The sequence below is a fragment of the Diaphorina citri genome, unplaced genomic scaffold (assembly GCF_000475195.1).
Source record: "Diaphorina citri unplaced genomic scaffold, Diaci psyllid genome assembly version 1.1 scaffold40, whole genome shotgun sequence".
In the NCBI taxonomy this organism is placed as follows: domain Eukaryota; kingdom Metazoa; phylum Arthropoda; class Insecta; order Hemiptera; family Psyllidae; genus Diaphorina; species Diaphorina citri.
In genome coordinates, this window is record NW_007377477.1 from 328,308 (window position 1) to 340,501 (window position 12,194).

At 43.1% G+C, this 12,194-nt stretch overlaps 1 protein-coding gene across 1 annotated transcript in view; it reads left to right on the plus strand.

Moving 5' to 3' along the window:
- Window positions 1–12,194, plus strand: part of LOC103513492 — a 32,820-nt gene that overhangs the window by 17,783 nt on the left and 2,843 nt on the right. The window contains exons 3-6 of the mRNA XM_026826414.1: window positions 9,238–9,410; window positions 9,793–10,031; window positions 10,639–10,845; window positions 11,268–11,469. Of these exons, the coding sequence (XP_026682215.1) occupies window positions 9,238–9,410; window positions 9,793–10,031; window positions 10,639–10,845; window positions 11,268–11,469 (821 nt within the window). The remainder of the gene's footprint in view (window positions 1–9,237; window positions 9,411–9,792; window positions 10,032–10,638; window positions 10,846–11,267; window positions 11,470–12,194) is intronic.

Below are 12,194 nucleotides of genomic sequence, written 5' to 3' on the forward strand. Positions count from 1 at the left end.
ATAATGCGGAGAACAAGGTGAGAAGAAACATTGAAACACTTCTTGAGGATTCTTGAAATACGAGCCAGACCGGAAACATGCTGAATTCAATTACACGAAGAAGAAGACCAAGAAGAAGAAGAAAAAGAAGCTGAAGGAGGAGAAGAACAAGAACAACGAGAAGAAGAAGACCAAGAAGAAGAACAAAGAGAAGCAGAAAAACAACAAGAGAAGGAGGAAGAAGAAGAACGAAAAGAAGAATTAAAAGGAGGAGGAGAAAAAAGAAAGAACGAGAAGAAAAAGACCAAGAATAGGTAGAAGACGAAGGAGGAGCGAAAGAAGAAGAATACCAACAAAAATACGGAGAACAAGGAGAGGAAGAAGACCAACAACAAGGAGAAGAAGAAGAACAACACTGCTATAAATATGTATAAACTGCTATAAATACTCGTACCAACAAAAACTGAAGAATAACAAACACCGTTTTCCTACACCCAAGTTTACAGAGTTCTTGGCAATTATTTCTGTTAGTTATACCACCAACAACAACAACAACAACAACAAGGAGAAGAAGAAGAACAACAACACTGATGCTTCAATCATAATAATACCAACAAAAACTGAAGAATAAACAACAACAACAACAACAAGGAGAAGAAGAAGAACAACAACACTGATGCTTCAATCATAATAATACCAACAAAAACTGAAGAATAACAAACACCGTTTTCCTACACCCAAGTTTACAGAGTTCTTGGCAATTATTTCTGTTAGTTATACCAGTTATATTTAGTTATCTATTAAAAATATAAGTGGTCTATATTTTTCGGTGTAATTTGGTTCTTCAGAATACACGGTGTTTCGGAAAAAACGGTACTCTTTGAACAGACTTAACACAGAACGGATGTGTCTAGAATAGTTTAGTTTAGAATCTCGGTGAAATTCTGGTTGTTAGTTATTGGCACGGTGCAAAATGCAGCTTAGAGTGTAGCGCGCCTGCCTTTCAAGCGCTAGGTCGAGGTTTCAATTTCCGCCCGGTGCGAACTTTATCCTAAACAGAGAAGATTCGTTCTCGGAACGTCTGGCTTTCTCCTATCCTGTCCTCCCTCTCTGTTCGATTTCCGAACGATAAGACTTTCGCTGTTACAGTTCCCTCTATCAAACCTCTTTGGTACTCTTTGAACAGACGAACAGACTCAACACAGAACGGATATGTCTAGAATAGTTTAGTTTAGAATCTCGGTGAAATTCTGGTTGTTAGTTATTGGCACGGTGCAAAATGCAGCTTAGAGTGTAGCGCGCGGTACTCTTTGAACAGACGAACAGACTTAACACAGAACGGATGTGTCTAGAATAGTCTAGTTTAGAATCTCGATAAAATTCTGGTTGTTAGTTATTGGCACGGTGCAAAATGCAGCTTAGAGTGTAGTGCGCCTTTCAAGCGCTAGGTCGAGGTTTCAATTCCCACCCGGTGCGAACTTTATCCTAAACAGATAAGATTCGTTCTCGGAACGGCTGGCTTTCTCCTATCCTGTCCTCCCTCTCTGTTCGATTTCCGAACGATAAGACTTTCGCTGTTACAGTTCCCTCTATCAAACCTCTTGCCCGGTGCGAACATTATCCTAAACAGATAAGATTCGTTCTCGGAACGCCTGGCTTTCTTGTATCTCGTCCTCCCTCTCTGTTCGATTTCCGAACGATAAGACTTTCGCTGTTACAGTTCCCTCTATCAAACCTCTTGAAATAATGTTGGAGGGCTAACTGCTTGAGTAAGGTGCTATTGGTATTGGTATAAGTAGGGCCATCGGCTTTAATAAACGCCCTTGGTCACTGCGACCTGGTTAGATCTTTTGTGACATTCCCTTTAGCCATGTTTGAATTAAATTTCACATAAACGAATACAACTCATCTCACTCTCCCTCCGCAGGTTGTGAAGATGATCTCAAAATCTCATTGGTTCAGCCATGTTTGAATTAAATGTCACATAAACGAATACAACTCATCTCACTCTCCCTCCGCAGGTTGTGAAGATGATCTCAGGCAGCGAGGCCTGGCCTCCCGACTGTGTGACGGCCTGGCCGACTGCGCGGACCTATCCGATGAGATAGCCTGCCCATATTGTCAGGCCGGTTTCATCCACTGTGGCACGGGCAAGAACTGCGTGCCTGGTTCCGCCCGCTGTGATGGCGTGCAGGACTGTCCAAACGGGAGTGATGAATTGGGCTGCTGTAAGTATATTTATTGCTTCAAAAGTATATTTATTGCATCAAATTCTTCGTGTTAAAGCAGAGCTTTTTCACAACTTTAGTGGATATGACAGCATTACTGAATACCTCATTTGCAATCAACTTCCACATTTCAATGATCTTTTTACACAGGTATGTCGCCAATGGTCGCTACTCCATTGAAGTACTTGCTCAATTGTCCTCACGAGGCTGAGTGCACCCCGAGCTCCAAGCATAGAGCTGAAAGAACTTCGACTCCTCGGGGAGTCGAAGTTCCGGCGTACAAGCCTAGTGTGATAAGTACCTCATTTGCAATCAACTTCCACATTTCAATGATCTTTTTACACAGGTGTGTCGCCAATGGTCGCTACTCCATTGAAGTAGTTGCTCAATTGTCCTCACGAGGCTGAGTCTGAGTGCACCCCGAGCTCCAAGCATAGAGCTGAAAGAACTTCGACTCCTCGGGGAGTCGAAGTTCCGGCGTACAAGCCTAGTGTGATCTAACTTGATATGGCCTTTTAGCAATAGGGGCTTCTCCCCCTGTGACCGCAAAATACTTCTTCAAGGGTTATTTATTCCTCAGTAGGCACAAGGGTAACCCTTCCTTAGTAGAAAGAGTTGTCCCTCGCAAAAATTAATTATTAAACCCTATATTAACCCGGCCCTGGTTCCTGATCCTGATTGGTTTAATGTGGGGGAGTCTGAATCCGGTTTAAGATTAATTATGAACAAAATGCTGGCTCTTAAGTTCGTGCTAAGCATAGTCTCAAGGCATTTGATTGGTCAATTTTGACTTGAGACTGATCTAAGAACGATCATTCTTGTTCATAAATATGGGTGTATAAGATAAGTCCACTTTTATGATTTATGCCTCAGTTACAAATCGTTCATACCTGTATCATAATATCGTAGGTACCTATCATAAACGTTTTTGAATTGGACAAATACAGGGTGTTCCAATGCGCTAGGTCGCAATTTCCACCCGGGGTGAACTTTATCCAAAACAGATTAGGTTTGTTCTCGGAACGGCTGGCTTTTTCCTATCCAGCCCTCCTTTTCGATTTCGGGATGGTAGGACCAGAGTGAGAGAGTGACTGAGTGGTATCCAAGAGAAGGAAAGAGAGGAGGACATCCACCAATGAGATGGGAGGACTCCATAGCGAAGGTAGCGGGTTGGAAAATGGATGAGAGCGGTACAAGATAGAGATAAATGGCGATTTTCCGACCTGGAACACTGGAGAGGTACCAATATTGAAACCACGGATCTATCAAACCCCTGATAGTTCCCTCCATCAAACCTCTGGGGGAAAAAAGTTCCATCCTGTATTAATACATGGCACCCTGTATTAATACATTAAAGATCGACAATTTACTTCAGATATTGTCAGATTTAATACCATTTATTTCTTCTTCTTTTTTTATCGCACATAGGTAGATACATAATATACCTATACAAATGTATCTTTGAATACTTTCACCCATGGAGTCGTTTTTTATATCACTTTTACTCACTGTCCCTTTCTTTTATCAATCGCGCCCATGTGGTCTCGAATGATTCAGATTTCAGACAGCCTGAAGGTAAACTCAGACTGGTCTAACAATACCTAGACTAGACTAGCCTAACCTGCAGGTAAATACAGACTGGGCTAACTGGCTATAGAAAGCTAGCGGCAATGGCTGAATAGAGTGAATAGTCCGTTGTTGAATTGCATCGGGTTAACATAGCCAGTATTAGCCAGCGTCAAAAGCACATGGAATGCACTAAGCCCACTTTTTTTAAACGCATTTTGCCTTCTGCCTTCGAAAAAGTTATGATAATTATGGTGTATTGTCAGCTCCCATGGCGTAGTGGTCACTGCGCTCGCCTTGCAGCTGAAAGATCTTGATGTTTTAAGTTGTATATCATCATTTCTGACATCTGAAAGTTTTCTAAGAGAAAACACGGTTTTTTTGCCAAAATACTAGGGGTTTTTTTATTTTTCATTTTTTACGTTATTTTTCAAAATAAATTGAAGAACTGCTGAAAGATCTTGATGTGTTAAGTATTTCATCATTTCTGACATCTGAAAGTTTTCTAAGAGAAAACACGGTTTTTTTGCCAAAATACTAGGGGTTTTTTTATTTTTCATTTTTTAAGAGGTTTGACAGAGGGAACTGTAACTGCTATGGTCTTATCGTCCCGAAATCGAAGAGAGAAGGAAGACAGGATAGGAAAAAGCCAGCCATTCCGAAAACGAACATTATCCCATCAGGATGAAATTCGCCACGGGTGGGAATCGACCCCACGGCATAGCGCTTACATGTTTTATTTAGCGTACCATTATTGTTCTAACCTTCTCCCTCTCTCTGTTTCTAGATAAATACCTCACCCTAGAGCCCGGGGGAGAGCGTAGGTACCGCGGATTCGCCACGGGTGGGAATCGACCCCACGGCATAGCGCTTACATGTTTTATTTAGCTTACCATTATTGTTCTAACCTTCTCCCTCTCTCTGTTTCTAGATAAATACCTCACCCTAGAGCCCGGGGGAGAGCGTAGGTACCGCGGAATGTTTCAAACTTCCCGGGACGGGGACCAAATCTTCACCTCGGACCTGTCCGACCCTTCGACCGCGCGGTACCAAACCCTCGCCATGGACTATCGGGATCTGATCAACATCCTGTTCAAGAAGAGTCACCTCAAGTCCGCCTACATGGGGACGGACAAGCTAAACTCAGACTGGTCTAACAATACCTAGACTAGACTAGCCTAGCCTGCAGGTAAATACAGACTGGGCTAACTGGCTATAGAAAGCTAGCGGCAATTGCTGAATAGAGTGAATAGTCCGTTGTTGAATTGCATCGGGTTAACATAGCCAGCGTCAAAAGCACATGGAATGCACTAAGCCCACTTTTTACTTTCCTTATCCTATAGGAAGGAAAGTAATGTAATCGGGTCAACATTTCGATGGTCAGTTTTTAGTGCCAAAACACGTTTTGAGTAGAATCAGCAGAGTTTTGGCATCTCCACCGATGAAAAATAGAAACATGTGTACCTACTCATAATACATAAATATTATTATAGCCAAAAGTTTTGGCATCTCCACTAATAAATATAGTAGGGTATATTTATGCACAGAGAAAAGGATGATCTCATGAGGTAATTTTGTCATCTCCACTAATAGGAAAAACTACTAAATAGACTTAATAAAGGAAAAATATGGCAAATTAAATCATTATTTAGTTAGTTTTAGCGTATCCAACAAAAGATTACCGATTACCAGTAACCGAAAGGAGCTCCTAAATTACAGGTCGCGGTAGTTTTGACATCTCCACTAAAAGGAAATCTATTCCTTGTAACAGAGGAAAAAACGACTAAATTACACATTAGAAAGCTAGCGGCAATAGCTGAATAGAGTGAATAGTCGAGCCTAGTTAGCTTAGTTGGTAGTGCGTCTGCCTTGTAAGCGCTAGGCCGCGGGTTCGATTCCCGCCCGGGGCGGAAGTTTCGCGTGGATTCGTAGAAACCATTATTTAGGGCTGGAAAGCCAGCCTAGTTAGCTTAGTTGGTAGTGCGTCTGCCTTGTAAGCGCTAGGCCGCGGGTTCGATTCCCGCCCGGGTGTGAGTCTGAGACCACCCTCTGAGAGTGGTGCTCTAAAATCTGTAAGATTTTGATTCCTGTAAACAAAATTAGATTCGTATAAGCTTAACCCAGGATGGGTTGCCACTACACTTTAGCCTCAGAGTGGGCTTTTTGTGTTGAAAAAAGAAATCAATAAAGAGGTACTCTAAAAACTGTTAGCATGATAGGACATCTTATTTCTGACAGTCTCTTTTCATTATAAATATTGTGTTTCATTTGAGAAATTTAAAAGGGGAAGCTGTAACAACGTAGGTCTTATCGTCCCAAAATCTTAGGAGATCAGGACAGGATTGGAGAAAGCCACCAATCAGATCTTAATTAAGCAAGAACAAATGTTTCTTTTTCTTTCTTTTTGAAATGAAGGAAAGTAACTGATACAATTCACAATGTTTCTTTACTGACATTTTCGTTTCTTTTCCCAGAATGTGGCGTTCAGCCAGCCAGGGGCGTGGCCGAGGGGGTGCAAGGTCTGGCCAAATCTGCCGCCCTGGGCGATTGGCCCTGGCACACGGCACTGCTGAAGGATGGGGTACATGTGTGTGATGCCACACTGGTGGCGGACCAGTGGCTACTCACCAGTGTGTCCTGCTTCCAGGGGTAAGTCTTTTTTAACTTTGAGCTGAATCCTCCTTGTCTAAAACTTTAGCAAAATAGCTACAGTTTGTGTTGACTGAGGAGGAAACAGCTCAGGTCTATGAACTTTTGAAGGGGTCCAACTCAGTCAAAAAACATTAATATTATTTTATATCCCACTATAAGGACCCCAAAGACTTGATGATATAGTGATAATGATAATAGATAGTATTGATTCATACTCCCAGAACAGGACTAAAGAGTCCCTTTACTCCAACAGTAGGCTACTATTATTATTGTGATCAAATTATTGAGGATGAAAGTACATACCTCGACCAAGATTGAACATACGCTCTCCTAATTACCAGGTGAACGTCTTGACCAATATTATTTTATATCCCACTATAAGGACCCCAAAGACTTGATGATATAGTGATACTGATAATAGATAGTATTGATTCATACTCCCAGAACAGGACTAAAGAGTCCCTTTACTCCAGCAGTAGGCTACTATTATCATTGTGATCAAATTATTGAGGATGAAAGTACATACCTCGACCAAGATTGAACATACGCTCTCCTAATTACCAGGTGAACGTCTTGACCACACAAGACAGTGGTTTTAGTCAACTGAAATGGCATGGTGCACTGCCTTGAACTCAGATCTTTTACTAATGGTCTTTTATCTCCTCTCCCCCACAGTCTGGGCAAAGCCCAATGGACCGCCCGGTTCGGGAGTGTTCGTCTTAGCACTTCGTCACCATGGCAACAAGATCGACTTATTGAAGGCATGGTCAAATCGCCTGTAGAAGGCTCTTCAATGGTCCTGCTCAAACTGAACCGACTGACGGACTGCCTAGCGCTGAGATCGTTTATTAATGGTCTTTCATTTCCCCTCTCCCATAGTCTGGGCAAAGCCCAATGGACCGCCCGTTTCGGCAGTGTTCGTCTCAGCACATCATCACCATGGCAACAAGATCGACTTATTGAAGGCATGGTCAAATCGCCTGTAGAAGGCTCTTCAATGGTCCTGCTCAAACTGAACCGACCAATCAAATTCACGGATTTCATTCGGCCCATTTGTCTGACCCCACCCGGGACTAGGCTGCCCAATGTGTCCTTCTGTCAGTCCCTTGGTTGGAGTCACAACAGTAAGTAGTTTTAGAACAACCCACCTCAAGGTTGGAGCCACAACAGTAAGTATTTTTAAATACATACACCACCTCAGGACAGGGCCCTTTTTAGGGGGGCCCTCCCCCCTCGAGCTCCAATTTTCTCCTTTATTGAAGGGTAGACTCCGAAAATTTTGGAAACACACGTCGTGAGTAAGAGGGTGAACTTCGGATATCTGGAGCATAGAGGTTTTAATACAGAGATAGATAAGACCATTTAATGAACTCTATGAAACTACTCAAACCAACGGCCACCTGTGAACTCCTAGAACCGACGCGATAAGCACTCAATCCGGCCTACTAGGTATACAGGTACTACTCCTACTAGCAACAAATAACCACGGCCTCCATGTCGCAAACTATTGGAAACATTCGTCTTGAAAACAGTAAGAAAAGGACATGGAAAATAAGTAGGTGGTTTGAGTTCAAGTCAAGTCATAAAATTGAGGGAGGTGTAAAAGAGCGCTAGAAGCTAGCTTTCAGGAGCTTCGTTTCCAATTCTTCCAAACAATACCGATGAGTCGAATATTTATTTAGCGTCATCGATTTTGGATTTCCCAGTAGGTATTTTCTGCCCTTCCCTTCCCAGCAGGTAGAGTGTTTAGATTGCGGGAGTAAAGGTTAGATTCTGGCAGTACTTATAAGCAAGGTTTATTCTATTCTATTTCAATTATTGACTTTCAATTGTCTCTAATTTTCCAGAAGAGACGCTGCAAAGGATAGAGTTGAAGGAGATCCCAATGGAAAAGTGTGAGAACATGAGCATCACACAGGACCTGCCCTTCCCTTCCCAGCAGGTAGAGTGTTTAGATTGCGGGAGTAAAGGTTAGATTCTGGCAGTACATATAAGCAAGGTTTATTCTATTCTATTTCATTTATTGACTTTCAATTGTCTCTAATTTTCCAGAAGAGACGCTGCAGAGGATAGAGTTGAAGGAGATCCCAATGGAAAAGTGTGAGAACATGAGCATCACACAGGAGAACAGTATTTGTACAGACTCCATATTCGAGAGAAGCGATTGCAAGGTAAGCTTTTATAAAGAGTTTATGTGGTCCCGGTAAAGCACATTGCGTAGTCATATTTTGCCACGGCGTTGTTAAAACATATTCAAAGCTGTAACCATTTTATTGTGAGAGGAAATTCAGTAGGAGTGAATTTCCAGCCTAGTTCACTTGCTTGAATGCGCGTCTGCCTTGTGTGAGCACTAGGCCGCGGGTTCGATTCCCGCCCGGGGTGGATTTTATCCTGATGGGTTGTACAGACTCCATATTCGAGAGAAGCGATTGCAAGGTAAGCTTTTATAAAGAGTTTATGTGGTCCCGGTAAAGCACATTGCGTAGTCATATTTTGCCACGGCGTTGTTAAAACATATTCAAAGCTGTAACCATTTTATTGTGAGAGGAAATTCAGTAGGAGTGAATTTCCAGCCTAGTTCACTTGCTTGAATGCGCGTACCAGCTAAGCTATTACAACAACAATGACAATTGTTTGCTTTTACCACCTCTAGAAATAAGTCTTATCTTCCTTTCGCAATTATTTTCAGGTGGTAATGGAGGGAAATGGTACAATACCAGGCAATGTTCCATTTCCCTCTTTCTACTTCTACCACCATGAAAATTGCTTTCGATTCTCACTGTGACCCCCATTCTGTTTCGACCACCCACAGGTGTCATCTACCACGACCACAACCACCACCGAAGCGCCCAAAGCGGTGACCACCTGTGATCCCGTACAGCTGTCATTCTGTAGGAGCGCCCTGTCCTACAATTTGACCGCTTACCCTAACATATTCGGACACATGTCCATCAAGGATGTGGAGGACGATATGATTGCCTTCAGGTGAGAAATGGATGATATTTAATTATTGAAATATATAAAAATTCACTAAATTTCACTAAACTGTCTGACTGGGAGACGTTAAACAGGGAGTAGACCAGCTTAGTCTGGCTGGGGGAACTTTAAACAGAGAGGATACCAGCCTGAATTTCCCTTGCTAAAAAAATAGCAAAGGTTGAGTGCGAAGGGCATCCACTCGTAAAATTTTGTAGCCTAACCTAAAGCAATCACCCTAGTTAGGGCTGATTGAGAGGCTAACGAAAAACGCCGACCCAGTCTGAACACAGGAAAAGGCAAAGAAAAGGAAGTAATTTTTAGTACTATTCCATCAGGAGAAGTATAATATTCTATTCCATTTTCTCCATTATATCTATCAACTTTTCAGAGAGCTGGTGGACGCCGAATGCTATCAGCACACGTACGAGTTCGTGTGCCAAATCCTGCAACCCTCGTGCGTCAAGGCAAGTCCAGAAGACCAGGTGTTCCTGCCGTGCCGTCAGTTCTGTAATGACTTCTGGGTGGGCTGTGGCAACCGGTTGCCGGCACGGTTCAAGGAGGCGCTCAACTGCTTTCGATTCCCCCAGCACAGTCACGTGGGCTCCATGTGCTCGCCTAAACCAGCCAGTAAGTGGATTATATTTGGTGTCAGAAGTGGGATGCCTAGAACAATGGAGTCATTTAAAAAGGACACGATTGGTCCAGTGATAACGCACTACCTTGCCAATTTTTGCCATGCAGATGCAGATTCCTTCCTTTCCTATTACGGGATGAGCATGTGTATTTGGTGTCAGAAGTGGGATGCCTAAAACAATGGAGTCATTTAAAAAGGATACGATTGGTCCAGTGATAACGCACTACCTTGCCAATTTTTGCCATGCAGATGCAGATTCCTTCCTTTCCTATTACGGGATGAGCATGTACGACACAGACCATACTAGCCTCTAATGCAGCAGATATTTCATTACTACGAAATAAAGTGGTCGATGAAACACTTCTAAAGGTGTGTCCAGACATAGTCGACCGGCCGTCAATCGAGATTTCTTTTTCCAAATGTCACGTCAACCAGAGATGTATTCGAGTATGTGAAATTTAATTCAGTCAAACATAGCTGAGCCAATGAGATTGTGAGATTTCGCTGAATTTACGTCCACAGCGAAATCTCATTGGTTCAGCCATGTTTGAATTAAATGTCACATAAACGAATACAACTCATCTCACTCTCCCTCCGCAGGTTGTGAAGATGATCTCAGGCAGCGAGGCCTGGCCTCCCGACTGTGTGACGGCCTGGCCGACTGCGCGGACCTATCCGATGAGATAGCCTGCCCATATTGTCAGGCCGGTTTCATCCACTGTGGCACGGGCAAGAACTGCGTGCCTGGTTCCGCCCGCTGTGATGGCGTGCAGGACTGTCCAAACGGGAGTGATGAATTGGGCTGCTGTAAGTATATTTATTGCTTCAAAAGTATATTTATTGCATCAAATTCTTCGTGTTAAAGCAGAGCTTTTTCACAACTTTAGTGGATATGACAGCATTACTGAATACCTCATTTGCAATCAACTTCCACATTTCAATGATCTTTTTACACAGGTATGTCGCCAATGGTCGCTACTCCATTGAAGTAGTTGCTCAATTGTCCTCACGAGGCTGAGTCTGAGTGCACCCCGAGCTCCAAGCATAGAGCTGAAAGAACTTCGACTCCTCGGGGAGTCGAAGTTCCGGCGTACAAGCCTAGTGTGATATCTACTCTGTCACGGGGGTTGCTCTTATCAATAACCACCTTTATTTTACATTTTTCATGTAAATAATAGTTTCTTAATATCTTTACCTATTCTGATCAACCTATTTAACTTTCCCCTCAGTATCCCTCGCGCCCAACGTGTCAGTGGCGACCTCGCTTCGTTCGACCATTCCACCGGACTGGTTCAGTGCAGGATACGTGGTGTTCAACGAGAAGGGACTGACGGGCAAGGTGTGCGTGGATAGGCTCAACCAGTCAGTGGCGGACCTGGAGGGCACGCTGGGCACGATTGCCATGTCCCTGTGTCACAGTCTCAAGTACAAGTAAGTCCTGAATTCATGTCCAAAAAAAGTTAATCTTAAAAAAGATGAGTGTTTCACTGCTGCTATTATTTCATTGTTTTGTGGCAATGAAACAACTACCTACTACATTATGCCAGTCACTCACGCTCAGATCTCCTGACAGACCGCGGTCTCATAGACCTAGGGCTGTCAGACAGTCTGCGTGGCGGAAAAATTTTGTGACCCAGATCTGTCAGACCGGTCTGAAGCGGTCTGCCACACAGGTTCCGACTGTCGTGATTGTCGGGCATTACGTAAATGTATTTCGTAGCAATGAAACAACTGCTACATTAGACCCATGTGGTCTGACTGCCTGACTCGTAGCTCGTAGCATGCCCATCCCGTAGATCTAAAAGCTGGATTGCCAACCTAGTTAGCTTGAAAGTTAGCGCGCCTACGCCTGCCTTGTCAGTTGCTAGATCTCAGGTGCTGTTCCGTTCCTGTTCCGAGAACGATTCTTCTCGGAACGGCTTTCTCCCATTATGTCTTCCAGTTCTCTCTATCAAGATTATTTAAATAAAAAAATGCTCCCTCAAATTTAAAATTCCTTCTTCCTCTATAAGGTTCGCTCATTTCTTGCCGTTCTCTGGGTTCCTTTTGGTTAACTTACGTTATTTTTACTGAACCGGATAGAAACCCCCGGTCTATTGTTTTTGTTAATTTGACTAGAACCCTTGATACTTCACCTCTGTTATTTTTCAAAATAA